At 38.2% G+C, this 27,223-nt stretch overlaps 7 protein-coding genes across 9 annotated transcripts; 2 read left to right on the forward strand and 5 right to left on the reverse strand.

Annotated features, from left to right (window-relative positions):
* Nucleotides 1-1,055: 1,055 nt before the first annotated feature.
* Nucleotides 1,056-3,329, reverse strand: LOC112086404 (transcription factor MAMYB). 2 transcript variants are annotated; one of them, XM_024155314.1, is made up of 2 exons: nucleotides 2,320-3,329; nucleotides 1,056-1,424 (listed from the first exon to the last, which is right to left on the reverse strand). In XM_024155314.1, exon 1 carries the CDS (start codon nucleotides 3,277-3,279, stop codon nucleotides 2,341-2,343), a length of 939 nt encoding a protein of 312 aa, XP_024011082.1. In that variant the 5' UTR covers nucleotides 3,280-3,329; the 3' UTR covers nucleotides 1,056-1,424; nucleotides 2,320-2,340. The 2 variants fall into 2 exon arrangements, with proteins under 2 accessions (XP_024011082.1, XP_024011081.1); XM_024155313.1 differs by having other exon boundaries at nucleotides 1,056-1,395; nucleotides 2,320-3,328.
* Nucleotides 3,330-3,880: 551 nt separating this feature from the next.
* On the reverse strand, nucleotides 3,881-5,220 carry LOC18016097 (protein GLE1). Its single transcript, XM_006398153.2, has one exon. The coding sequence runs from the start codon at nucleotides 5,218-5,220 to the stop codon at nucleotides 3,892-3,894; it is 1,329 nt and encodes a 442-aa protein (XP_006398216.1). The 3' UTR covers nucleotides 3,881-3,891.
* Nucleotides 5,221-5,615: 395 nt separating this feature from the next.
* LOC18016098 (cyclin-dependent kinase F-4) lies at nucleotides 5,616-10,003 on the forward strand. Its single transcript, XM_006398154.2, has 13 exons — nucleotides 5,616-5,833; nucleotides 6,281-6,484; nucleotides 6,855-7,375; nucleotides 7,470-7,548; nucleotides 7,632-7,700; nucleotides 7,779-7,868; nucleotides 7,959-8,097; nucleotides 8,222-8,324; nucleotides 8,459-8,511; nucleotides 8,604-8,670; nucleotides 8,768-8,876; nucleotides 8,980-9,412; nucleotides 9,502-10,003. The coding sequence occupies exons 3-13, from the start codon at nucleotides 7,368-7,370 to the stop codon at nucleotides 9,717-9,719; spliced, it is 1,368 nt and encodes a 455-aa protein (XP_006398217.1). The 5' UTR covers nucleotides 5,616-5,833; nucleotides 6,281-6,484; nucleotides 6,855-7,367; the 3' UTR covers nucleotides 9,720-10,003.
* Nucleotides 10,004-12,380: 2,377 nt separating this feature from the next.
* On the reverse strand, nucleotides 12,381-15,413 carry LOC18015961. The gene has a single exon (XM_006398156.2). The coding sequence runs from the start codon at nucleotides 15,180-15,182 to the stop codon at nucleotides 12,612-12,614; it is 2,571 nt and encodes an 856-aa protein (XP_006398219.1). The 5' UTR covers nucleotides 15,183-15,413; the 3' UTR covers nucleotides 12,381-12,611.
* A 1,382-nt stretch (nucleotides 15,414-16,795) lies between these two features.
* On the reverse strand, nucleotides 16,796-20,039 carry LOC18015962. Its single transcript, XM_006398157.2, has one exon. It carries the CDS (start codon nucleotides 19,802-19,804, stop codon nucleotides 17,021-17,023), a length of 2,784 nt encoding a protein of 927 aa, XP_006398220.1. The 5' UTR covers nucleotides 19,805-20,039; the 3' UTR covers nucleotides 16,796-17,020.
* Nucleotides 20,040-22,265: 2,226 nt separating this feature from the next.
* Nucleotides 22,266-23,715, forward strand: LOC18015963 (probable disease resistance protein At5g45490). The gene has a single exon (XM_006398158.2). The coding sequence runs from the start codon at nucleotides 22,376-22,378 to the stop codon at nucleotides 23,510-23,512; it is 1,137 nt and encodes a 378-aa protein (XP_006398221.1). The 5' UTR covers nucleotides 22,266-22,375; the 3' UTR covers nucleotides 23,513-23,715.
* Nucleotides 23,716-23,865: 150 nt separating this feature from the next.
* LOC18015964 lies at nucleotides 23,866-26,944 on the reverse strand. 2 transcript variants are annotated; one of them, XM_006398160.2, is made up of 2 exons: nucleotides 26,819-26,944; nucleotides 23,866-26,336 (listed from the first exon to the last, which is right to left on the reverse strand). In XM_006398160.2, the coding sequence occupies exon 2, from the start codon at nucleotides 26,300-26,302 to the stop codon at nucleotides 24,086-24,088; it is 2,217 nt and encodes a 738-aa protein (XP_006398223.1). In that variant the 5' UTR covers nucleotides 26,303-26,336; nucleotides 26,819-26,944; the 3' UTR covers nucleotides 23,866-24,085. The 2 variants fall into 2 exon arrangements, with proteins under 2 accessions (XP_006398223.1, XP_006398222.1); XM_006398159.2 differs by having other exon boundaries at nucleotides 23,866-26,345; nucleotides 26,819-26,928.
* Nucleotides 26,945-27,223: the final 279 nt, after the last annotated feature.

The following is a 27,223-nucleotide window of genomic DNA, read 5'->3' on the forward strand; positions in this document are numbered from 1 at the left end:
CACGTGGTTGTGTTCGGTGAGAACCGTGACTATTTGGGACTAGAGATGGATCTCATGCCGTTTATCGTTATGATAATCTGATCCAACGGTAGAGATTTAGTGGAGTAGCTTTGAGAAGTTGTCGTAGAGTGGTAGTGAATGACATTTATAACTTTTTACCAACTATGGGTATGGGCTACTAAATTGTAGATTTTATTTATTATTAGGTGAATACCCGCGTTACGTAGGAGTTTTTCTTTTTAAAATTTTTAAACTTTATTTTTATATTTTTATAAAAATTAATATAATCATCACTTGTTACTTACTTACTTATTAATATTTTATTCTAAAAAATTATAAAATATTAATATATATTAAATATTATTTAATAATTTAAAGTTATATTAAGATTAATAAATATCATTCAATATTTTTAATTAGTTATAACATAAATTTTTGTTTAATATTTATAGAAATATTAATTATTAGTCAATTAATTAAAAAAATAAAATTAATATAATCATCATTTCATTTGTTACTTGTCAGTATTTTATTATAAAGAATTTTAAAAAATTAATTTAAAATACATCTTGAATATTATTAAGTAATCTAAATATTATTAAGTAATCTACAATTATATAAAAATTAAATACATATCAATATTTTTAATTAGTTATAACATAAATTTTTGTTTAACATTAATATAAATTTTAATTAAGAGTTAATTAATAAAACAAACTTTTCATATTCTTTAAGTGTTTTAAAATTTAATATTAAAATTTATTAATTAAAATTTAAGGACAGGTGTCAACCTATCCAATGCTGATGTGTCAATCATGTGGAGAAAGTTGAGCAACTTTTATATATAAGGTTTATTTTTTGAGATTTGATGTCCTTTTTTATTAATGTTCTTTTATTAATTTAGACATGATAATGGTAAGTCTTTTTTCCGATTCCTTTTTTCCATAACTGAAACCAAACAAGTAACAATCCAATATCCAATCGGCAACGTAAAAAACATGTACATGAAGCATGCAGGAGCTTTCGAAACTTCAATTGTTTATTAAATCTAATAATATTAATAAAAATAGTTGATTCATCAATACCTCTTAAAAAGTTATATATGAAAATGCTATTTTGGGTTAAGAATATTGATGGTATATTTATACTAAAAAGGTAACTTTTGGTACACAGATGACCAAGTCTTGTAATATGAACCAAAGCTTGAAGTGAAGAAGAAATAAATCTATGTTAGTTTCTTTGGCATAGTGAGTGATATTCCCTTTTGCCTGTCTCTAACGAAACTTCCTGCGGAAATCTTTGATTACTTCTAGGACTTCAAGTTATAAACTCAAGTAGCAACAACAAAACCTGTTCTTCCTCTCCTGATTCTCGCCGTAATCTGACCAGATTTCCCTGCATTAACCGGTTCGTGTCAGTAATTCCTAAACCATTTTAACAGAAAACAAGATGTGCGTAAAGATATTTAGACAAAGTTATGCATGTAGACAAGTTTTCTATTTAAGTATCTTAACACACATTTAGATCAAAAAAAGTTTTCTCTACTTGAATTACTTTCTTCTATACTAAATTGATTAGATTCTGCAACTTGTGAGTATAGCACTATTCTGATACATGTGGTTATTCTGCAGATCTCAAAGGCCTATACCAAAAATATGATTGAAAACCATCAAATGCAGTCATATTTCAACCCCTAAAGATCAAATCGTACGTGATTGAGGATTCCGAGATTCTGCTACAATGATATTGGACGTATTCTAGTAATTTGAGTCGGTCATTCAGCCTAAATCTAGATTTCCTCCAATGATATTCTACTAGGGATAGATATTATAACCCAAAAACAACTGTGAACCTAAACCAGTTCCATTCTATGCCAAGTTCACCCCTTCTTTCTCCTCGCCAAATGCGTTAAGAGTATGCATTTTGCTAGAATATCAAACTTTAGTAGGTTCGCTAAAGTTTCTAACTTTCTATGATCCTTCTCGCTGTTTTCAAAAGACTTCTATTAAACTCTAGAGTAGAGCAAAAATTTAACTATAACATTACGCAGCCTAATTGATAAGTAACCTATAATACATCAGCTAAAGAATAAGTTCTTAGCATTTCAGCAACTCTTCAATCTCTCCTGATGAGTGATTATCATCTTTCAGGAACTACACTAATGGAGAGATCACCAAGCCTAGGAAGATTATACAGCAAAAATGTAGCAACAACAATGGAGGTAAGGCTCTAGTGGCTTCATGTTGACTCACAATCCTTTCACAACCATTGTAAATAGTAAAGCTTTTATCCAATAAAAGACTCTGGTTTATCGATTACCTCATCGGATTCTCCTTATAGCTAATTTGCTCCAGATTTTGAGCTCCTAAACCCTTTCTTAAGCTCTGTAACTCTCTTCATACAAGCTGCCTTCGACTTCCCAGGAACTGCAGCTGCTATCTTTTCCCATCTCATAGCTGCTTCCTTTGGAAAAGCTTTTAGAGCACTGAGCAGTGCAATGTCTTCTCCATTACTCCAACTCTCCTTATTAGCTTCGTCATCTCCGCCAGCTCCAGAGTTCTCATCTTCTTCTTCACCCAATCTAGGATCCGAAGCTTTCCTATTCTTCAGAAACTGAGCATAATCGTCACTCTCGTAGATTTTCTTCTCTCCGATCTCTTTCGCTTTCTTGATCACATTCTCCGTCCTGTATCTTCCCCCGAACGCCGCAGCAACCGCTTCCCACCTCCCAGGCTTACCGGCGGGATGCTTTATCAGCTGCTTCTTCAAAACCTCGATCTCTTCTTCAGTCCAATCCTTGGTTTCCTTCACAGATCCATTCTCATTAGTTTGTGGAATCCCACCTCGATCCACTTTTCTCGAAACTTCCGTCGCCGGAGAAGGATTTTCCGGCGGATTATCGTTCTTCGTCCCCTTATTAGATCGCTTATTCACCGATTTCCTCCTCGATTCGCGCTCGTTATCAGTCGACAGCTCACCGCCGTGGATCTGTTCTGGCTCAATTATCTGGCCATAACCGACGCGAATCTTACCACCAGTGAGCGAAGAAGGCGCGAAAGGACCGACGAGGAAGGAGATGGAAAGCCATAAGAGGAGCGATTTGGAAGGTTCGGATTCGAAGTAGAAGAATGAGAGTGATAAAATGAGGAGAGCGATAGTGACGGAGATTGAGATAAAGATCTTGTTGGAGGTTTTGGGATCATCCTCCTCCGTCTTGCGAGAAGAGGATGGACGTGATTGGAAGACGAATCTAGGCCTGTCTTCGTCGAAGAACTCCATTGCTCTCCGATTCGTCCGTACTCTTCTGTAGAAGAAGGCAAGAAGCAGATAGAATTAAAATTTAATGTTGCTTGAAAAAGATAACTAAGTTTTGAGCCTTCAAGTTTTGTTTGGGCTTTTGGGTACTATAAACTATAAAGTCCATATAAGAAGATTTTTGAGCTTATGTGAAACTTGGATGAAATTTCATGTGTTTATTTTTTTCCGGATTTTCAAATTCCAAGTATCCGGAATTAGCCGTAGATATTCCAAATTAAAAAATAACTCTCCATCCCAAAAAATACTAAATTTTGAGTTAAACAGTTAATTTTGAACATAATTAATACGGGTAGTATATATGCTCAAGATTGCAGATATACAAAAGTCACAAAAGATTGTGCCACTAATCACAAAGATGGAGTCTAGGCTCCTACAAACTTGGAAATCAAAACTACTCTAAACTTGACTTGCATTTCAATTTATCATGAACATGGAGTCTCAGATCCTACAAACTTGGGAACATCTTTCTTCCAAACAAAACAGGAAATAGAGCACAACTTACTTATTTGTAAAAAAAATACAAAACTAAATCAAAGAAGAAGACTCAATCTTGGTACATGGATTTGAGCTTCCTTACTGATGCTTGTTTGTTCCCCTAGACAAAAGATTCGTTAGCATAGTTCTTCCTCGAGGTTCCTTGATATACATCCGGTCATCTAAGTAGGCCGTGATATCGTTTATGATAATCTGCAGACCAGAAGAAGAAACGTCCTTTTCCTCCTTCAACTTCGCCAAGAATTGCTCTCTGACAACACTCAGAAGTTTCAAGAACTGAGATCTGTACCTCTGATAAAGACCAAACCCTGCGGTCTGGAGAAACGCGTTTAAAGCAGTTGCGGTAGCTCTGTTGTGTGCTTTGGTTCTGTTAAGGAACCGAGCAAGCCAAACCCATCCGTGTTCAATCCCATGAACGTTACAGCGAATATCAGTCTGGACAAGTGCACCGTATAGTCTCATAATGGAATCTAGGCGTTTATATGCGTCTAAGTCCCAAGCTAACTCAATATTATGATTTGGGACTGTTGTGTAAATGCAAGCTTTGTGGAATTCAGCAAGAAGAATATCCATCGCTTGTGGAAACTGTGAGGTGATGTAAACGATGACGTAGCTGCAAGCAAATGGATTTCCACAAGCTGAAACCATCTTCTTTGCAAAAGCTGAGATACTTATGGATAAGGGACAAGAAGGGTCTCTGAATATTCTTAGAATCTCATTGGTACTTGCGACTACGTTATCCTCTGTCCCGCAGATTTGCCTTATGATTCTTGCGATACGCTTCTCAAAGCTGCTAAAGTCTTTACATGAACGTGACTTTAGCCATTGGTTCACTGCTTCTAACTCGTGAAGCTTCTTCAACATGTATGTCATGGATCTTTCCGCAGCTTGATCACCATTATTGTTGTTCCATGTCTCTTGCTCAAGTTTTTCTTTTACTTTTGCTGCTTTTCTCTGATCAGCTTCTTTTTCTTGATGTGTACGTTGTTGTTGGACTGAAGTCAGATAGGTATCGAGTGATTCAGCAAGTTCTCGCTTATATTGAAGATCAAGTCTACGTTCCACTTGTCTCCTATCCTCTCTGTAATTTTCAACGCGGGACATTGCAGAGCGAAACGTTTCAGTCTCGTGCAATATCTCTGTTTCAAGAATCTGAATATCTTCCTTGATTTTGGTTTTGCTCTTGTCGTTGATCATCAGATATGAATCCTCATCGTAGGCAAAACGTTTCTTGGCTGTACATATTTCACAATATTCTTCTTCTTCTTCTTCTTCATCGCAGTCAATCTCATCTTCAGACACATGGATTATGAATTCTTTATTACCATTCTTTGAAAAGACATTGAGATTCTTTTCTATATAATCAATCTCAGAGACCAAGCTGTTCAATTCTGAAACAATTCTCATTACGCAATACGCAATCAAGAAATCGGAAACGGTGAAGCTGGAAATAATAAAGAGATCGTCTTTCTTGTTAATTCTACTTTCCGAATCAAAGATCGCACAATCTATTGATTTTATTAACAAAAAGAAAAGGAAATTCTGTTGTTAGACAGGGAAAAAAGGAAATTATTTAGAGACAGAAAAAAGGAAAGAAAATAAAAAACGAGTACGAAAAGTCAAAGCCTTAAGCGAGTTATTTATCTCTTGCTTTACAACTTGGAGTTATTAAATTCTAAAATCGGACGGTTCAGATTGGAGATGACGTCAATAACGAAACAATCTACGGTTTATATGTAATTTATTACAAAAGGTAGGTGAGACGCAGGAGATAATAGCTAGCAGCCTAGCACCCACGAGACACGACACGACCATAATATTATTCTTTTTTTACGCTGAGATATTATAAAGTAGGGTTTTTTTTTTTTTTTTATATGTTATCACGAGAACCTCACAAAAATACGCGGCAAGGAGAGAGAGATAGAGAGAGCGGTGGAGTCGTAGTTTTGGGAACGAGAAAGCTCTGGATAACGTCTTTTACCGTCGTCGGAGACGGATTTTATGCCTTTCGGCTCTTGAGGTAATCAAACATCTTTATGATTTTGACTGATTTTGATTTCTCCGTTTTGATGTTCCTTTTTGTTTTTGCGCTCAATCGGATCGGTTTTGGTTTTGGGTTACGCTTCTGTGGGTTTTTTTTTTTTGGTTATGTGCTCGTATTGGATTTTGAATCTCTTCGTTGATTGAGATCTGAGATAAATTTGGCCGGTGATTGCTTTTGTTTGACGAAAATTGAGATTTTGGTGATGATTTTGAATTTCCTCGTTTAGATTGCAGTTTGGTTTCTTAGGGTTTTGTGAATTTCTTGGAGTCTATTGGAACTGGAATTTCATATTTTTTTTTCTCCAGATGATACCTTCAATGGTTTCCATGGTTATGGAATCGTTATTGTTTCTTTTGTGTTTCAAGCGTATTTGTTGTGCTGCTTCTGATATTGATTTGTTACTGCTGATGTGTTCATTACCAGGTTATATTAAGCTTCTTTTCTAGTGGATTTTCTTCTTTTGAGATATGGAACAAGATTACATCTGCTCAGGCTGCTTCCAGTATCGGGTTTTCTCATTGCAAGAAGCACTCGATTGGCGGTTTCTTGCGCGCGCAGATATCCTTGTTGGCTCTTTCGTGAACTGCACTTAGTGGTCAGACCTCCTTCTGCAAATTTCCGAGTCAGGTATGGTTTTTTGGACGAAGCTATTGCATCTTATAGCTTACACGAGATGTTTCTGATAGATGGTTTTCGTGAGTGTATGAATTGTCTCTTTGATTTCTTGACTTACTTGAGGAGAGCTAGCTGTAAATTTATTGAGTATATAAGGAGGTTTATCAGATTTCTACTATATTTTTTTGGATTATGAATACAGAATATGGAAATTTAGAGAAAGGAAAAAACTCCTATCAAGAATTTAGGAAATCTCAAAAAAGGAAAAATAGATGATATTGTTATAAACACGTCATATACTCCAAACTTATAAATAGATTATCCGAGTCTTGTATTTTCTTTTACGTCATATTTTCTGAAACATCATCTTTCTTTTGTGCAGGGCTGATGTCTGAAAGTTATCGTTCCTTCACATAGTCGTAGAGTCCCTGGAGTTAAAAAAAATTGTTAGTCCCTATTCCACATCTAATCCTATGGGAGCTGATTGAAGAAGGATGTACCAGTTTCTTTTCAAGTTTTGACATGTCGTAGAGTTGATAGTCTTTTCCCCGAGTCTCCGAACCCCTTGACTGTAATGTTGTGAGCGTGGGTTTCCTCCTGTTACCCAGAACATCCATTCTTGTTGGTTCATCGCGTCGTCCGGTTATCAGTCCTTCTTGTTAGTTCATCGCGTCGTCCGGTTCTCAGTATGCTTCGTCGTCTTCTCTTGGTGTCTTTCTTTTTCGTTTATGGTCAACCGATTGACTTTCAAAGTAAATAACGGCCAGTCTACTCAGCGGGAGAATCATTGAGTTTGCTGCCATACGAACAACTGGAAGCTTAAAGTTATAGACATATTATAGAAGTTATCTACAGACAAAAACTAAAGGGGATACTTTGCTTTACCGTAGAGACGATGGAGAGGTAGGTTTAATTCTCTTTAACTTTTCTCTTATCTTTGGCTTCAGACCCATTGATTTATAATCTGTTTGCTTTTCGATGCCTTATGCAACTGTAGGTATAATTTAATCAAAGAAGTTGGTGATGGAACTTTTGGGAATGTTTGGCGAGCTTTTAATAAACAGACGGGTGAAGTTGTAAGTTGTTTTCTTTGAGAGATCAAGGCTTCTATACCATTTTTGCTTTATTTTTTTAGGGTACTGAAGTTTTTAATGGACAGGTTGCAATTAAAAAAATGAAGAAGAAGTACTACTCTTGGGAAGAATGTGTTAATTTGAGAGAAGTGAAGGTATTGTATCTCTTTTACAGAATTGATATCAGTCTTTCTTCTTGTATGTTTGCTGATTCCTCTCTTTTCTCATATTAGTCGCTTAGCAGAATGAACCATCCAAACATTGTGAAGCTGAAGGAAGTCATCCGGGAAAATGATATCCTCTACTTTGTGTTCGAGTACATGGTATACTTCTTACTACCTTATTTTAATCTTTTTGCCATATCTTATTCTTCTCCATTCTTCTGAAAATTCTTTCTGTTCTTATTCGACCAGGAGTGCAATCTTTACCAGCTTATGAAGGATCGCCCTAAGCTTTTTGCGGAATCTGATATCCGTAATTGGTGCTTTCAAGTTTTTCAAGGCCTTTCTTACATGCATCAGCGTGGATACTTCCACCGTGATCTTAAGCCAGGTAATTGATTGCCAATCAACATCAGCACATGTGCGATGGAGATGGACTATTTTGATTCAATTTCCAAGTTTTTCTACTGCAGTCATAGTTAACAGTGAAACATGTGTACTTTTTTCTGATGCAGAAAATCTATTAGTCTCTAAAGATGTCATTAAGATTGCTGATCTTGGCCTGGCCCGGGAGATCAATTCAAGTCCACCTTATACAGAGTACGTCTCCACACGCTGGTAAGATCCACTTCCCTTCTCTGTTGAAATGAGTCCTCAACAAAATCCTCTCATTGTAGTTCGATGATACATCTGTATTATTCCATATCTCTTCCATACTCACCCCTAAAATCCGTGCTCTAAATTTCTAACAGGTACAGGGCACCTGAAGTACTGTTACAGTCATATGTGTACACGTCGAAAGTTGGTTAGTGTTCTCTAAATTCTAATTAAAGAAGCGTCTTTCAGTATGGTGTGATCCATTGCTTTAATAATGGAGTAATTTTTATTGTGTTTCAGATATGTGGGCAATGGGCGCTATTATGGCTGAGCTTTTGTCTCTTCGCCCTCTTTTTCCCGGAGCTAGGTATTTGTCAATGGTGGTTTATTACAATTTCCCTGTATAAATTATTGTTGCGGATGTGATGCTAAACTAGCAAAAATGTCTCTTCTAATGGTTGCAGTGAAGCAGATGAGATCTACAAAATCTGCAGTGTGATAGGCAGCCCAACTGAAGAAACATGGTTGGAGGGGCTTAACCTTGCTAGCGTTATCAATTACCAATTCCCTCAGGTAAACTCTTTGCTCAAAACTCTCAAACGTCTCTGGTGAAAAGAGCGTCACAGATTTTTGTATTCTTAGGATTACGAGTAATGACCTGTTTGTTATCTTGCAGCTTCCCGGTATACACCTCTCTAGCTTGATGCCATATGCTAGTGCAGAGGCGGTTAACCTTATCGAGCGTCTCTGCTCATGGGATCCATGCAATAGACCCACTGCTGCAGAGGCTTTGCAGCATCCTTTCTTCCAGAGTTGCTATTATGTTCCACCATCTCTCCGTCCCAAACCTTCTGTCGGACAGAGAGGCTCTCTCGAGCATCAGCAGCAGCAATCCGGCAAGAGGTTGCCGGCGACTTTGACCAATAATACTGCTACTAATAATAAGCCATTCAACAGTTACACTACTCCAAAGGCGTATGCTCCTTTTGGCTCACAGAAGTTGGACATGGCAAATAAGATTAACCAGGACACGGCATGGAACAACAAACCTGTGGGAAACTGTCATGTCAGAGATGCAAAGTATATACCACCTGGAAGGAAGAGTCCTCGTAAGTAAAATTCACATGTATAATATATATTTTGTTTCACATAATGTCTAGTTTGATTATTCATCTGAAGGAAATCAACTCGTTTGCAGAAGCATCTACGAACAAGAACTGGGTGTTTGCTCGTGGGCCATCAGAGACTACGAATAAAGTGGCAAACGCAGCAACGGTGGTGGGAGGAGGAAGATGGGGTGAAAGTCAAAGGCAACAACAACCGGCGATGAAGGCAGGGTGGATGGGACAAAGTGGTGACGTGTTCCTCAGACCTACACAGCCTCCCAATCCTTACTCTAGGAGAATTGCTGGTTAAAGCCCAAACCAAACACACGTTTCTCTTATGACTCATTATGTTATATGAGCCATCATCATCATCATCATCGTTTTGCTTTGGATTATCCTCATCATCTACTATGTTTCCTCCTCCTAAAACTTTCTGGTTTGTCCATGGAGTTTCTTCCGTCTGTTCCTAACTTTTATGTTTCGGTCTTGGCTTGACTATTATGTATGCAGTATTTTTTTTTTTTTTGCCGCAAGAAAGGTCTCGACTTTGGACCATTTTTCATAATGAATGAAATCAGAGACGATAAAATTGAAGTTCTATAGTTAAAAGTTTTCATAATGCACTTATTTCGCCTCTGTTGCGACAGCTTCTCTTCTGCAACTTTGGCCTCTGGACTGATTTTAGGAGGAAAACCATGGACTTGTTGATGATTTTGTGTACGATACCTTTTTTCAGTTCTTGCACTTCCCTCATTAGTCTCATTTCTACCATGAGCTGACTCCATACGTGCGGCCAATATTTGTGAAAGTACCAAATAATTTTTTGCACATCGGACATGTATAGGAACCGTATTTTTCATTTGGTAAGCCACGTGCCCGCCCCGCGTTTTCATCATCTTCCTTTTTTTCGTCTTCCTTGTAATCAACATAATCAGGGAACTCAGTAGATTTACGGAATTTCTTCACCGGCCGACCATCTTCGTGAACATATTGCTCATGACGACGATGTTTTGGCGACAAGTCACGTAGGTCTAAATTCTGAAGACATGTAGGGACTTGTTGTAAAACAATGAAATCGATAGGTTCAGGGTAAATTGGTAAGTACTCTTTATCACAAACATGTGTGATATGTGAATGGGAAAATCTAGGATTCGATATGGTTGGTTGGGAAGTCATGACACGCTTGAAACGTTCATTACTATTCTGGATAGTGACCATATTATTGGTCGGAACACCAGTAGCATGATACCTTTTTGTGAAAGTTTTTTTGGAGAAACGAGTTTGAGTTTGAGTGATCAAAACCGGAGAAAACTGAGAGTGAACAAAACCTGAGATTTGAGGCATGCAAGGCGTTCCCACAGCAGGAACCATGTTGCTTCGCATCGGGTAAGCCAAACGTGAATTGTTGGCTCTCAAGGAAGGTGAAGAGACTTGGGAATCATAATAGGAAGAAGTAAAAGATGGAAATGAAGAAACCATATTGGAATGGCTTAAAATAGAGACACTCTACACTAACCAGAGTCTCTATCACACTTAAGCTATTTCAGCTAGTGTTATATCCGAAGCTTCTCACTTGAGCTTCTTCTTGATACTCGATCATCGTCTATCCTTCACATATCTACCTATTTATATTAGTTAGTACACATGCATTTAAAAGGCTAGTTTAGAAAATTTGGAAAAAAGAGAAATTATTTTAAACACATATATGAGTCACATTTTTCATGGTGATTTGTTAGTCATTTCAATCAGAAATTTCTATGTACGAGTCCAAAATTTTTATTTTCTTTTTTCTTTTGCTTAATGGCTTAGCTGCAGTTTGTAGAGAATCATTTATTATGTTAATTACTCTTTAGTTTCCCTTTAAAGTGTATATCTCATAAAAATTGTAAAAAATTCTTTCTAATCTTTTATCGTTATCTTTGTAATCGTTATCGTTATCTTTTGTAATCGTTTATCGTTATCTTTTGTAATCGTTTATCGTTTTCTTATTAGTTAATATTAACAAAACGATTACATTTTGTATTCTTACGATGTCCGTTGGATTAGCATCAGTATTCAGTACTGAATTGAGGAAAATAAACTAAAGTGGTACCCTAGTTACACAAAAAGACCCTTTGTTACACAAAAAAAAAGAAAAAAAAAAAGAAATTAAAGTGGGCTAGATAATAGCACAACACGAGCCACACAATGAAATCGACGGCCCATAATTCACGGCACTTTTACCAAAAGGCCCATCAAATTTGAAACCCCTAACGACTTTTTTCTCCTATCTAATAATAAATACGCATGGGCCTTGGGCTTGAGCTTCATCGTTCCAGCCAAAGAGAGATCCAACGGCGACGATGGTTTTCCCGTTATCTCCGTCCCGTCACTGAGCGGAAGAGGGAGAAGAAAGGAAACGAAGAAGAGATGAGAAAATAGGCGGGAAAATCGAGAGTGGCGAGAATCCTGCCTCCCCCACCAACACGAAAATTAATTAACGGTACTCTTCGATGTTGTGGAATTCGATGAAATTTGTTGTTCATGGTTTTTGTTTGAATAAGGCTTCTGGTTCACGACTATGTATCGATTAATTTGATTTCCCATGAAGAGAATTTGACTATCCGTATAGCTGATGATAGTGCCATGATTTCATTTGAGCTCAACATCTACTTGTTTCTTTTTAGGTTGATTTGGTTTCTGTCCGTGTGATGTGTTTTGTGTTAGGGATTTTGATTTGATTGTGTGTGGGTTGTTTGTTTGAGATGAAATGTGTTGTTGTTTTTCTTCTCTCTTCAGTTATGGTGAAGATCAAGTAGAGGGATTTACGATCTTACATGACAACATCTTTGGGCTATGTATGATAACTGTGCTATGTGTAATCTGGACTCAGCCAGACTGATCTTAAAGCATACATATGTCATGAACCCATGTTGGATCATTTGGCAAAGGTGATAGACATCACAAGAAGCATTACAGTGTCATGCCGAAATTAAAAAAGAGTTCATGGTTTTGACTTTTGATCAGAAAGTAGAAGCAAGAGTTCATCGTTTAGCAAAACAGTGCAATAGACAACAGAAGATCCCATCACCACAAAAGCATACAACGTCATCATCTCTATGGTTTTTTGAGCAGAAGGTAGAAGGAATACAATGCAGAATAAATATTAGATACCGGGAAATGGCAAAAGTTATGGAACAAAGTCTTCTTTATTTTTGGAATCTCACTTGCCTATTATGAGTTTGGCCCTTGCATCTCCTTTGTTGATTTGGAACTGATCTGTTAGTCCAAAGTGAGCCATCAGAAGCCAAACGAAGTTGATAAGCTCAGCGCCTCTGGTGAGTTGCTCCACATGAGCCGTAGCATCGCAATGACACGCTGCATGACAGAGCAACTCCACCCACACTTTGCTCAGTATCTCCCACTTGTCTATCTCAAAATGCTCCTCCAGCTTCATAAGGTCTTTAGCCAGCCTACTCGCATCAAACAAAACAGACTTACTTCGATCCCCCTTGACCCCCATCGGATCGACATCACTACTGATGTCGAGGATCGTCTCGCTGGCTAGCTCCACGTCTCTATAGTTCTCAATATGCCTCCTTTGGAAGAACTTGTCAGCTTCAGCCAATGTGTCTCTGAATCTGATCTTCCCAATTCCAGCAACCTCTGACATCAGACCAGGTTGCAAGATCAGGAGATACATCATGTAGTCTGAGATGATCTTGCTGAACTCGCGGTAACTGTAATGCTTAGATTTATCATAGTCCTTAGGGATGGTCTCTTTTTTGTTTTGGTAACAAAGCTCGGTTGCGATGTGCCACATCAATAGACTCTGATCATAATCAACGTTTGTGACATAACGCACCAGTTTTTCCCGGTCTGCGCCTTCTGGCAGGTTAGCTCGTAGAGTCCATTCTCCACGAGCCAAAGATATCCTTTTGGCGTTTTCAGGACTGTCTCCAAACTTTGATTTAGTTTTCAGCTCCTCGAACATGAACTCCCACAGCTGTTTCGTCATGGGCTCCCCGTGAACAAACAGATTCTTGTGGATCTTATCAAGCACATCCGAGATGTCGAAGAAATCGAGGATGCCATTACAAAAGGATTTGGTAGCATGAGGAATGTTGGATACGAACCCGATATAGAAAGGGAAAAGACAACGACGAGCCCAAAGTTTCTTTCTTGATGTCTCATTGACTTTGCGGGTGATCGCCCTGTGCACAACACTGATCCCCTTCATCATCCATTCACCAAGTTTCTGGATGACGAAGTTGACTAGTCCAAATGGGTAAGCTATGATAATCCATGAGTAAATGCGGAACCCACTCCTGGCGTCATGAATCCTCTCTACCTTTGCATTTGTGGCGTAAGCTAGAAAGTTGAATACGTTCATGCTTCCACACCACCTCCGGAGGAAGAATTGCGTCGTGAGGACGTCATGCACATTGACACACTTACATTCTTGGGTACACTTTTGCTCACACTTACATTCTTGGGTACAGTTATGCTCACCATTCTCGTAGCACGCTTGCTTCATCCAACTCAACTTTCTTTGACCAAGTAACCAGTTGAAAGCTTTATGGAACGGGGACCATAGAGCTTCTTCAGGGTCGTCTTTCAAGCTAGTTAGTGCAGCAAACGTCCAGTCAGAGAACATAAACAAGAGGATGGATATGAAATCCAAAGCTAGGCCAACTCCGAACAGCGTGTAGGTAACCACGACATCAGCATCATGAAAGTCTTTCCATTTGTTAGGTTTCTTATGAAAGAGGATGAAGGCTGCGACAAGGGTACCAGAAGCAACAACCCGTGAGAGAGAACCAATGAAGGTATGGAGAACCGCGATCTTGGTAAATAGAGCATCATAGAGGAAACCAAGCTCAACCTCAATGATCCTCAGAGCTTCCTCTGCATCTTTCAAATTCTCAAAGATCTCTAGGCTCTCGTCACGCTCCCTGAAGCTGAAGATGAGGTTGACTACAAGGCCCTTGAAGGTGTTGAAGAACCTGTAAGCATACTGAACAATCTCAAGATGGTACAACTTTGTCGTGTCTTTTCGTCCTCTAGATGAGCCGTTTGATGGATGCTGCGAGTCTTTTCTTTCTCCAGACAAGGCCTTTGATGGATGCACTAGCTTCTTAGGCCTATGTTCCTTGTCAGGCTCATCAATCAGAATGATCTTTGTGGGTAGTCTTGCCTCGTTCTTGGCCTTGTACTCCTCCATGAGCTTGGCGTAGTTTGGTCCTGGATCTGGTGCTTGAATCATAGAATCCCTAAACTTGTCCAAACTCGCACTGTACAAAGCCGTTGTCCTCTCGATATACTTTATAGCCCCAGAAGCGAAAACTAAGGCAATTATTACCAAGAGGCTATTGGGCAGAGACTGGAGAACCACATAGACACCAGCAATCGCCTGAAAGACAAGCCCAAAGACGTGCCTGAGCCAAAGAGCGTTGTCTTCAAGAGCAAAAGCTGTGATTGTGTCTGGTCCACCAAGATGCAAGAGCAAGAATGGTGCCCATAAAGCCATGAGCTTTTTGTCCTGTGGAGGGTCATCAGGCTTGGATTCTTTACCTTGGTTCTTGGAGATGAGACCAACAGCGAAATTAGCAGACCAATCTGCTAAGAGGTAAGAGGTCCAAACGAGTATGATCAAGAGGCTTCTTGGTGTGCGTTTCCTTAAAGGAGAGAAGCAAATGAGAATTGCTTGAAGGGTTAGACTTAGAATGATTGCTCCTCTTATGTTCCATCTATCCCACACATCTTTTATGTGTTTTGGTATCACATCCACCATTTTTGTTGCTCTCTAAAGAAAAAGAAATAGCTTCTTCTTGTTCTCTCCTCTCTCTCTCTAAGATTCTCACTTAAGAAATTTGTGGTTCTTCCTTTTCTCTCTCTTGATGTGGTTCTTCCTTCTCTCTCTCTTCTGGTTATTGAGATGTTTCTTTCTCAGATTTACTTGAGAAATTTGGGGTTTGTGGAATGGGTTTGGGAAGCCATTGATGTTTTTTTTTCTTGTTTTTATTTGTTTAATCAGAAGCTCACTCGGGAGGGAGAGAGAGACGACTCAGCGGCTCAGGTCTAGCTGTATTTTGTTTTTTTTTAATAAGAATTAATTTGCATTTTCACTCTCTTTTAACAATTAATGCGTCATTTTTTTGGGCGGGGTGTTGAGACTTGTGAAACGACTTAACTATTGGTCTTTTTTATAATGTAAATATGTTGAATAATAATTACAATTTATTAAATAGTTCAAGTGTCATTAGTTGAGCTCGCGTCGTTTTAGTAAATAATGCATGGAACCACTAAAGTCGAAGTTGAATTTTTAGACTAGGATTTTAAAAATAATTGTTAAAAGTATGATTGCTATGGTTATCTAAAAAAAATTGTTGTGTATTATTAAAGATTGTCCCGGGTTCATATTCTTTTTTACTAAAGTCATTATTTAATGACCATTGACCAAAAAAGAAAATATCAAAGATTAAAAACTACTTTTCTTGCTGTCGATGCAAAAAAAAAAGCTTCTCCTTTATGCTAAATTTTATACGGAGTAACTCAATAATTTAGCAGATAGTTTGATTATGTGGGTAATTTAAGTGTAAAACCTCAAATTTAAGATAGAAAAAAAAATGTCGAAAAAAAAGTGGCAAAAAAATAACGTGTTCTATAAATTTGAGAACAAACTGTTTTAGTTTTATCTTGTCGGGAAAAAACACCAACAACATTTGCATTATTTATTTAGAAAGACAAAATGTTTGATTTTCATTTTTGTCAACAATTGTCACGAAACAATTTTATTGAGATTTGAGACAATTTACCCTTTTTCACTACTGTATTTTGTTTTTGACAAAACGAAAAAACAGCCGAAAACAAAAAAAATAGTTTGTTCATAATTTACCTTTTTCACTATATTTAGTCAAGAACAGCCGAAAAAAAAAGAAAAACAAAAAAACCTAGGTGCGAAATTGAAATTGAAATTCCATCGCTGCGAATTGAACACTCTGTAGTGTTCATAATTCTTTTTTTTTTCTCGGAGAAAAAGAGAGAATGCCAGAAAGAAATTGAAGGGATAACGAAGGTTCGTGGAAACGATTCATGATCTGAGTTTCATATGAATTTTTTTTTCCCGTACTCTCCAATTGATGATTTAAGCGTTGAAAATTCGCCGTTTAGGGTAAATATGTATCACGGATTTGAACCTGAGTTTCTCGATTGCATCAGTTTTAAGTTAAGATTCTGATTGGATGATATTCAGTATCACTGATACCTTGTAGACAATATAGCATTCAAAGACATAACAAGAGTTTACATGCTTTGTCCGATTTCCTCTAAATTGGAATTTTAAAATTCCTTGTTTACTTATTTTGTAGGATGTAAAAGTAACAGCCTTTTGGAGAGTATCACAGGAATCAATGAAGCTCCCATAAAATCAATTTATCAGCCAATCAGTGGATAAACAAGAAGGAAAGGAGTTACAATGCAGATTATTCAAGAACAGATAGTTTCTGGTAATGGTATGATAGCTCCAAACAGTTCAAGACAATACCCTTTTGAAACAAAATTTATACAAAAAGAAAACACAACTGAAGCAACAGGATACTAATGTTGCTGCTACTTTTTTTTTGTGTGTGATCACTTGCCTATGATCAGTTTGGCTCTGGCATCTCCTTGGTTGATCTGGAATTGGTCTCCTAATCCAAGATGAGCCATCAATAGCCAAACAAAGGTTATGAGTTCTCCACCTTTGCTGAGCTGAGCTGCGTGTTCTATAGCTCCACATTTAGTTGCTGCATAAGAAAGCAACTCAACCCACACTTTGCTCACCATTTCCCACATCTTTGTGTCGTCCTTGTCCTCCTTGACTATACCCTTCAGCTCCTTAGCTAGCATGCTCCCGTCAAACAGCACTGACTTGCTTCTATCACCTTTCACGTCGATAGGTTCAGCTTTCGCCGGAGACTTCACGGACATGATCGCATCGCTGGCCGTCTTTATGTTTCCGTTATTGATATGCCTCCTTTTGAAGAACCTCTTAGCCTCCTCGCACGTGTCCCGGAACCTTATCTTTCCAATACCAGCAACAGCTGACATCAGAGTTGGTTGCATCATCATGAGGTACATCATGTAGTCTGAAAGCACTTTGCTGAACTCACGGTAGCTATGGTTCTCTTCAGTGCCTTTTTCTGTTTGGTATAAGAGCTCAGTGGCGACATGCCACACAAGAAGGCTCTGATCATAATCCATTTCCAACACATACCGTAGAAGCTTTTCAGTTGCTGCGTCTTCGCCTTGTATAGCTCGTAGAGTCCAGTCACCTCTAGCTGAAGATACCCTCATGGCGCTTTCTGAGTCGTCAGCTGAGCGGGATTTCGATCTAACCTCTTCGAATATGTGTTCCCACAGATCCAGGGTGAGACGATCACTGGATGTGAAGATCATCTCCTCTAGCTGAGCTTGGATTCCGAAGAAGTCCATGAATTTTCTTATTAGATATCCAAACATATGAGCAAGGATAAATAACCAGTAGATGGAGCCCCTAATAGCATCTTCATTCAACCATTTGCTATCCTTGCAGCTGAGACTTATCCTATTGTCACCCCACTTGTAAATCTTTTCAATTCCCTGGTTTATTTCCCTGAAGCAGAATGCAATGACTTTTCCAATTCCTTTGAAGATGAATCTGATGAGGAGGACTTTGATAATCCAGCTAAATGACATGTGTATGAAACCCTTGGTATGGTGGATTCGTTGTGGCCTTATCCATAGGCAGTATTCGATCAAGTTGTGTGCATGCACGTACTCAGACCACCTGCGTGACAGAAAAAAAGTGTCGAGTACTTCATGACACGTTTTCTCCTTCTTGACGCTTTCTTGTTCCTTCCACTGCAACCCCATGGAACTGAGGATCCTGATTAGAAACTTTTGGAACCTGTTATCTTTATTGTCCTCTTCACCAGACGTTTTGTCCTTGTTACTCTCGCAGCTTGTTGTGTGTTTCTTCTTCTCCAACCCCATGAAACTGAGCATCCGGGTTAGAATCTTTCCGAACCAGTTGGCCTCATTGTGCCCCGTGTCCACTTCACGAGACGTTTCATCCTTGGTACTCTTGGGGCTTGTGTGTTCCTTCTTACCCAACCCCATGAATCTGCCCACCCATTTTAGAATCTTGACGAGCCAATTATCTTCCTTGTCCGGTTTATCCTCGGTACTCTTGAAGCATTTGTACTTCTCTGTCTTCAACTTTCTTCTGACCCCCAGGATCCACTTAAGAATCCAGTTGAGAGTTTTGTCTAACCAGTTGTCATCATCGTCCACTTCGTCCTTCATTTTCCTCAATCTGACAAACGTCCAGTCAGATAGACAGAACATGATAAGAGCAATGGAATCCAGAGCTATCCCTCCTATCAGCAATGCATAAGTAAGGCCAACATCAAATCCAACGTATTGGTCCTTTTTCTTGTATTGGAATATGCGGAGGGCTGCTATGAGACATCCCAGGGCAATGAACCTGAAGCTGACTCCTATCCAATTATGCAGAATCTCGGCTTTCGTGTAAAGAGCTTCGTAGATGAAGTTGAGCTCAACCTCTAAGATTCTTAGAGCTTCATCTGCTTCAAGTGAGCTAAAGAATCGCTGGCTCTCAGCTCGTTGTTGAAAGGTAAATATGAGATCAACCACAAGACCTTTGAAGATGTTGAAGTACTTGTAGGCGTATTGGAGAATATTGAGCTCGGTCAGCTCATCAGGCTTAACCTTAGCATCGGCTCTTGGGTCTTTCTCAGGCTCTTCCATCTTGATGATCTGTGTAGGCATCCTCATAACTTTCTTGGCCGCGAATTCCTCCATGAGCTTCGCGTAGTTTGGTCCAGGATCTGGCCGCTGAATCATGGAATCCTTGAACTTGTCAAGACTCGCCAGGTACAAAGCTAATGTCCTCTCGACATACTTGATCACTCCTGTCGCAAACACTAGCACAGTGGGTTTCCAAAGAGCGTTGGGTAGCGACTGAAGAAGCACGTACAGGGTTGCAATTGCTTGGAAGGCAAGACCCAGCAAGTGCCTTAGCCATAGCTCATTATCTTCAAGAGCAAGGGCAGTGATTGTATCTGGACCACCGAGATGCAAGAGCAAGAAAGGAACCCAGAAAGCTAATAATTCTCCGTTCTTGGCCGGTTCTCCGGGCTCCGGGTCGTCTCCTTGGCTATCTGAGATTTGTCCGGCGGCGAAATTGGCTGCCCAGTCGGCGAGAAGGTAAGCTGACCAGATGAAAGAGAGTAGGATTTTTCTTGATGTGCGTTTCCTTTGAGGTGCAAAGAAAATGAGAAATGTTTGGAGGCTGAGACTGAAGATTAAGATACTTCGGATGCTCCATGCGTCCCAGATGTCTTTTATTGGCTTTGGGATTGCGTCCACCATTCTTGAAACTGATTTAGTTCTTGATTTGTTGGAACAAGAGAAGAAAGAACTGATGGAATCTCAGACACAACACAGGCGCATCTAAAGGGATTTTGGTTTTTCTTCTTCTGTTTCTTTTTTCTGTTTTTTTTTTTTGTGCGAAAGTTTGAGTTATTCTTGGAGGACAGCCATTGGAGGCACCTTGAGGTTAGTCAAACATGTTCGCAGAGCTCTAAGTCTCTTTCTTTTTTATTTAGTTGTTCTTTTTATATTATTTAAAACGAAAATACATAAATATTCTATACTTATCTTGTTCTCTTCACTGTTACAAATTGGAATGGGAGACAACGTACAAAATTTGCCCATGTGACCACTTGTTACTTCTCCAAGAAACCTGCTAAAGTGGGTGCATACATTTATTTTGTTTATTTCTCAATTCATATTATTATCTACAACCTTTGATTCTTTTTAATTCTTTTTTCCTTTATACTCTCTTTAATATAAATAAAAAAGTTCGTATGATGATTGTTCAATGTAGGATTATCTATAATGAATTAAAGAATCCATTTGTCATTGAATCAAAATCACCTTTTTTTTTTCTCTTGGACCCTGCTTGGAATTACTCCAAATAATTACCAAATCCAGATAGGATATAGAACGTAGGGGCCACTACATTTCTTGTAAACATCTAATGTCTCCAAATAATTGAATTTACTGACCAACGTAATTACTGACCAACTAAATACTTTTCCCACGTCCTGTCATGTGATGATAAAAAAATATTACGAGAAACCGAGTTGGCAAACTTGAATTTAATATTAATATTTAAAATAGGTCGGATCCTGGATGTGTCTTTTTAAAAATAATAATAAAAGTGTATTTATTTCTACGACGACCTTTTCGTGCCAATGTGACGACGACTTTATACTGGGTCGTTTTTTATTATTATTTTTTTGTCGCCGTTTTTTATTATTATTTATGTTTCTAAACGTGGGAACGGCTATTTTGTATTTATACGAATAGTTAAATACATTTTAAAAATACTTTTTTTTTGCTAAACGAAATACTTTTCTTTTATACAGACCATTTGTGCTTATTGTTGTTAATTGGTTTCTTGCAGTAATTAAAAGCACGTAGGTTTTAGAAATGTTTTTATATGCATAATTGATCATATTTAAAGAGGTCAAGAAAATCTTTGATAAACAACGAAAAAAAAAACAACGGAGCTCAAAGCTAAATTTGGCTCTATATTACAGACTGTATTATACATCACTATTTTAGAACCTTAACTCGAGTAGTTGATACCGTGATTAATGAATGCTGATGTCACAAAAAAAAAAAAGCTGGAGTAATTGATATCCATTATCTCCCGACCTTTAATATTTTTCTTTTTCTTTTTAGTTTTCTTTTTTTCTTTTATACTCTGCTAAAAATATTGCCGGGAACCGAGGTGACATACTTTATTTATTTTAAAATTTACAAGTACAAGTGTACAACTGTGCATAAATTAATTCAATCATAGTTAGTTGGATATTTATTTTCACACATTTAAGTAATGGTTATGGACTTTTGGAACCAGCTGGGCAATAATTGAAGATTTGGAAGTATTACCATGACGACTATTTGTGTCAATAATATTGAGGTGACTATAAATGTAGAGCTTTTTTGTTACAAAAAAAAAATGTAGGGCTTTTTTGTCGTCAAATGTAATGTAGGGATTGTAATTATATTTTCCCAACGCCTCGATTAATCTATGCACGTGGAGACGGTGTATTGTGTACTTTGATATTTATAGTTAATGTTAATAGTTAATGACTTAATGTTAAGAGTACACAGATCATTTGAATTTAAGTAACAAAAATAGAAGATAAAAGTAAAAGTATAGCTTATTAAGTAAATAACTATTTAGAGTCCAAATGGACAAACATAAAGACACATTATCTTTATTTTTCTTCTGTTCTTTACTATACTTTTTCTGTGCATAACAAACAAAAATTATCCTATTTGATTTTTCTCTTTATAAGACTTTTTTTAAACATGTGTCAAAATCTAATTTAAATTTTCCTTTTTTGACATTATTGTTTAAGATCTAATATGAATTTTTAAAATATATTTTCTAAACTATCTTTTTCCTTTTTTAATAATTTTAAAATTTAATCGTATAATATTTTTAGCTAAAGTATATCCTTTTAATTTTATACGTTAATGTATGTATAATGTGTATATCTCCTTTTTCTTTTTATGTTAAAAAAGTAGTAATTATGAATTTAACATTATTGTTTCAGTTTTACATTCGTTATAGTGTTTAAATTCTTTTTAAATATATTTGCTTAATTTGTAATTCTTTCTTTCTTCTTTTCATAGAAGTTTTTAAAATTTTAAAATTTACTATTTTTTCTTGGTTATTTGATCAAAATGAGACTATATAGGTGAGTAATTTTCTTGATCTAAAACACATCAAACAAGTTGCAATTAAACTACTTTTAAATGTGATTCTCACTCTCTTTTATTCCTCCTATCCTTTTTTTTCTTTCCTTCTTCCCCATCACCATTCCTGCATTTTTCTCTCTCTTGTGTTAGCTTTGCTTGAATATGGCTACAGAAAATCCAAAGCCGGTAGAACCTCCAGTAGACAAACGCGAATTCATAATACGCTTCCAAGAAAAATATGAAACATGGCATCAAAAACTCCAAAAGAAGAAAGATACTTCTGAACAAGAAGACCCGAAGACGAAGATGATGGAGGATGATTCTTCTAAACAAGCAGAGTCGAAGACGAAGATGGAGGATGATCGTGTGGAAACCTTCTCCGAGCTTCCGAAACACGAAAATAAGAAGAACAAGGAATATGTAATCCACGGTTTTGAGAACGAGATCAAGTCGCTGGAGAACTTCTTGCTGGATCAGAAGGTCTACAAGGAGTTCAAGAGTCTTGTGGTTCTTGGAGAATACGGTGTGGGGAAGACAACATTGTGCCAGGCGATATTCAACAAATACGAAGTCAAGAGTGTTTACGCCCCGGGGATTTGGGTTTCTATGTACAGCAAAGAGGAGACAAAGGACGGAGAGGACAAGAAGATATCTCTGTTGAAGAGGATCTTGAAGGATCTTGGAGTCCAAGATAAGGTGTTGGCAACCATCAAGAACGAGGCTGTACAAGAATTTCATGATTATAAGGAATCTGGCAACAATGACGGAGAGACGAAGGAAGACAAGGAGTTCTTAGCTCTGCTCTATGCGCTTCACTTGAATCTGAGGTGGAAGAAGTATCTGATTGTGTTTGATGATGTCCGAGAAGAGGACTTGAACCAGATTCTTCAAGAACAAGATGTGGAGAAACTCAAAAAGGATAAGAAATGGGGAAAGCATCTTTCAGATGGATTCCCTAAAGGGTCTGGTGGGAGAGTCATATACACCACCAGGGTTGAGACATTGGCGAGGAAGCTAGTTGCAGAGGAACATGAGATTCATCGTCTTTGGCCTCTGTCTGATGATCAGAGTGTCTGGAATATCTATGAGGCAGTGATTGAAGACCACGATAAGGAACCTCCAAGGAACGACAAGAAATGCATAGATGACCTGATGAACAAGTCTCGTGGTCTTCCTCTGGCTGCTAAATTGCTGGCCAAGCTTGATCCTGTCTTCCTCGACGATGAAGTTGGCCCCAATGATTCTACCGATGGAACAACCGAAACCAACCAACAGGATCCGCCTCTGACTAGTGGATGAACTTGACTCAACCTCTTGGCTCAAGATTGCAGAGCCGTGTCAGTGATGGTTGTCATCAAGCTTGCTTTTGTTTCTCTTGATTTCTTCTTGTATGTGTTTGTCTTTTTTTTTCTTGATGTTGTCAGTTTGTCACTCTGCTGTTGTATCAATAAATCAGAATCTCTGAGAAGAGTTTCTTGAAAGGAACAATGTTTCTTTGACCTTGCAATCTTTAAGTGTTGTTGACCTTATCAGAAGAGAATAGATAACAGAAAGTTTCTCTTGCAGCTGCAGTTAATCAGAGCTCCTTGTTCTTAGCCACTCTCTGCAGTTGTAGATATAGAGATTGTACATCTTCTCAGATAATACATGTCTTATTAGAACACATATATAACAGTCACAGAATAAGCAAATCAAACACTCCAAACTCCTTTATTCAAATGTTCACACAACAACAACAACACTTGAAAGCCAAATCAGCAAAACATCTTAGAAAGCAACACACAACAACAACAACAACAACAAACCAAAAGGAAAGAAAACTTGAGAAAAGAGATAAACTCGCAGTTCTGAGCTGCTTACACTTGATGTGTTTCAGGGCTTGCGCCATATTCCAATTCCATCGCAGGGGCAGAAACTAACGTTAGGGCACTGATACTTCTCCAAGAATTCCAGATTTGGAAAGTACTTTTTGCTCAGGTCCCTCCACTCCACTTTTAGCTTGGGAAGAAACTTCAGACGTAATACCTTAACTCTGCATGATGGTCCCGCAGGTAATTCTCCGAATCCGGTAAGTTCCGTTCCTCCTTTAATGTAGAGTTTTTCCAGATTTTGTAGCTGATTAGGCCTAAGCCAAGTGGGAAGATCTGGATCAGGAAAACACTGCAGGTCCAGTTTCTTCAATGTAGTGGGAATACCTGGTTTTCCGGAATCTTTCTTATCACCGAAGATCCTGGTCACCGCTCTTTCCAACATCCCTTGCTGTTTCTTTGTATCCGCAGGAGCGGTTACCTCGTCTTTACCTTCCTGCTTGTTTCCTCCATCTTCGCCCTCATCCTTTTTTTCCTGCTTCTTTCCACCAGCTATGACCTTTTCCTTGTTCTCTGGACGTTTATTTATACCTCCCCAAGCAACTTTTAGCTTTTCTAGACTCTCAAAATTAATAATAGCCATGAACAGATCATCTACAGTGAAACCTCCTTTGTTTATTGTAATGGTTAGCTTTCTCAGCTTCTTCAAGTGACTCAACTCCTTTAGAGTGCAGACCGTTTCCTCTTCAGCATCACTAACCACAAAGCCCTTGAGAACCTCCAAGTCGTCCAGCCAGGACAACCTCTTTGGCATCCGATCTATCATGTAGCAGTCTGTAATGTCCAAGTAGATCAGCGCCTTGAGTGAATCTATCTTGTCTGGAAGTTTCTCCAGATTATAGCAGGCTCTGAGGTCCAAGATGATCAGCTCATGAAGCTTACAGACAGCATCGTCAAGTCTTTCAATTCTTGAGATCCCTTGAAAACTCAGAAGTTTGAGTTTCGTCATATGCTTCAAGTATTTCATGAGCTCAGGATTCTCTACCTCGATGTGGCGCTTCGCTGTTCTCTCCCATCTACCCAAATAGAAAACCTTGAGCATCTTATACGTAGTTTTTGATAGAGGATTGATCTTCTTGGTCCCTGATGATTTATCCTCCGAGAACCACTTGAATGTGAAATCCGGGAACCTCTCAGAAACATTGAACACTGTTTCGATGCCCACTGCCGGCATTTTTTTAGCTTTTGCTTCTTTTTGGCTTGAAGACTCTTCCACGAGGCAAACCTTATACAAGCCTGATTTTGTCATGGCTGGCTTTTCCCCTTTTTCATACATTTTAAAAAGTCCTATCTCCTGCGATATAAGAACAACCGAAGAATGCACAAAAGGGCTCATCTTGTAGCTATTTGGCTCCACTTTGCCTTTGTTTTCAACAGGTTCAATCAAGTTTCTATCCGTGAACTCCTTGAGAATCTTCTTGACGACATCTTCTGGTTTCTCTTCGCCTGGTTGGACTTTATAATCCAGAAGGCCCTCCCCGATCCACCAATACATCAGCATCGTTCTGTTCACCTCTTGATTCTCTGGGAACACCGCGAAACTCAGCAGGTAGATCTTCTTTTTAACATCAAGCTTCTCAAACTCGCCTTGCACGTATCTGTAAACCGCGTCTCCTTTTAGATAGTCTTTATCTGCATGGATGCCTTGCAAGCAAACAATACCTTTGCCACTGTTAATCTCGACATCCTCAGAATCCAAACCTCCTGTTTTCTTGCGTTTGTTTGGCAGCAAAGGGACCTGACACATGAGGTTAAAGATCTTCTTGTTGATAACCTCCAAGTCTTTCTTCATACCTTTGGTCAACGGAGGTTTGGGAGACTTCTTCTCCTCTTTTGCAACTTTATTAAGCAGCTCTTTAAGCGGCGTAATATATTTCTTCACCTCCTCTGCAACTTCGCTGCGAAGATCTTGCAGCTTAACTACATCCTCCCTGAGCAAACGGAGATTACGTTGCAGCTTAGAGATATGCAGTTCCTCCGTATTCTTCTTAGGATACTGGAGACTTAACAGTTTGTTCAGAGCCTTCTCTGGGGCATGAGCCTGAGCGAGCTCAGGACCAGCACTCCTATGCTTCCTCAGTGTTCCTCCCTCTCCCAGAGATTTACTAACTGTCTCTTGCAAACTGTTCACGATTTCAAGGAATGAATGGATTTTCTCCTCTGGATATGGATCAACTGGCTTATTATCCGCCTGTGTCTGCGTCTGCTCCTCGGAAACCATGACGCCTCAAAACGCTTTCTTCTCAGCACACAATCTGCAAAATCTTGAGAAAAGGAAAACGATCTGAACAAATTGCTCCAAGAAACAATCAAAATAAACCAAAAAAAATAACAAGAAACTGCATAGTTCTTAACACAATGATACATATCTGAGATTCACCTAAATGCACACTCAATTTACTACTCCCTACCATCTCTGTCTCCCTCTTTTTCGCAGGTCAGGCTATGAAAACAAAATCAATGATTCAAGCAAGTAACAGCTTCAATAGTCGCAGAGCTTGGTTAAAAAGTAATGGGATTTTTACAGAAATTCTACAGGTCAAAGTTACTCGAAGCGAATCCAAAACCAAAATCAGTAATCAAACCAAAGACAATGGATAAGAAAGGTTCGATCTGTTTTGCAGGGAAAATCAGTAATCAAACCTAAGAGGCTAAGACAATTGGATAAGAAAGGTTCGATCTTTACTGTAGGGAAAATCAGTAATCAAACATTTATCCGAGAGGAATTGATTCTGACCTGTTTCCCCGGAGAAGAAGCAATCCCTCTGCGTCTCCTTTGCAACTTCAGTCAATTGCCAAATGGGCAAATTATGAAGGAGACTTGAGAGAAGAAAAAGAACTAAACAGTTATTATAGTTTTGTTTATTTCTTTTTCTAAATCCTGAGATATACAGTACTTGAGACTTTAAAAAGTCTATGCTCAAAAAAAAAAAACAAAAAAAAAGTTCAGAATAAAACTGAATTTTGTTTGAAAACTGCTTGAATTTTAAAGAACGGAATATTTAACTTGTTTTCAAATGATGTAAAAGAAAACAAAAACAAAACATGTCTTTAATTCAAATGATTAAAACAACGTTTATATCAAAATGTAGGGAGTAGTATCTATAATACTAAAAATAGAATATTATTTATACGTAATTAC

Source organism: Eutrema salsugineum, unplaced genomic scaffold (genome assembly GCF_000478725.1).
Source record: "Eutrema salsugineum unplaced genomic scaffold, Eutsalg1_0 scaffold_20, whole genome shotgun sequence".
Lineage (NCBI taxonomy): Eukaryota > Viridiplantae > Streptophyta > Magnoliopsida > Brassicales > Brassicaceae > Eutrema > Eutrema salsugineum.

Bases quoted from the DNA above. Each gene is read 5' to 3' on its own strand.
- LOC112086404 (XM_024155314.1), bottom strand. From the start codon at position 3,279: ATGGAGTTCTTCGACGAAGACAGGCCTAGATTCGTCTTCCAATCACGT.
- LOC18016097 (XM_006398153.2), bottom strand. From the start codon at position 5,220: ATGAGAATTGTTTCAGAATTGAACAGCTTGGTCTCTGAGATTGATTAT.
- LOC18016098 (XM_006398154.2), top strand. The intron at 8,512-8,603 runs GTTAGTGTTCTC...ATTGTGTTTCAG, and splicing joins TGTGTACACGTCGAAAGTTG to ATATGTGGGCAATGGGCGCT. The intron at 8,671-8,767 runs GTATTTGTCAAT...TAATGGTTGCAG, and splicing joins CCTCTTTTTCCCGGAGCTAG to TGAAGCAGATGAGATCTACA.
- LOC18015961 (XM_006398156.2), bottom strand. From the start codon at position 15,182: ATGGTGGATGTGATACCAAAACACATAAAAGATGTGTGGGATAGATGG.
- LOC18015962 (XM_006398157.2), bottom strand. From the start codon at position 19,804: ATGGTGGACGCAATCCCAAAGCCAATAAAAGACATCTGGGACGCATGG.
- LOC18015963 (XM_006398158.2), top strand. From the start codon at position 22,376: ATGGCTACAGAAAATCCAAAGCCGGTAGAACCTCCAGTAGACAAACGC.
- LOC18015964 (XM_006398160.2), bottom strand. From the start codon at position 26,302: ATGGTTTCCGAGGAGCAGACGCAGACACAGGCGGATAATAAGCCAGTT.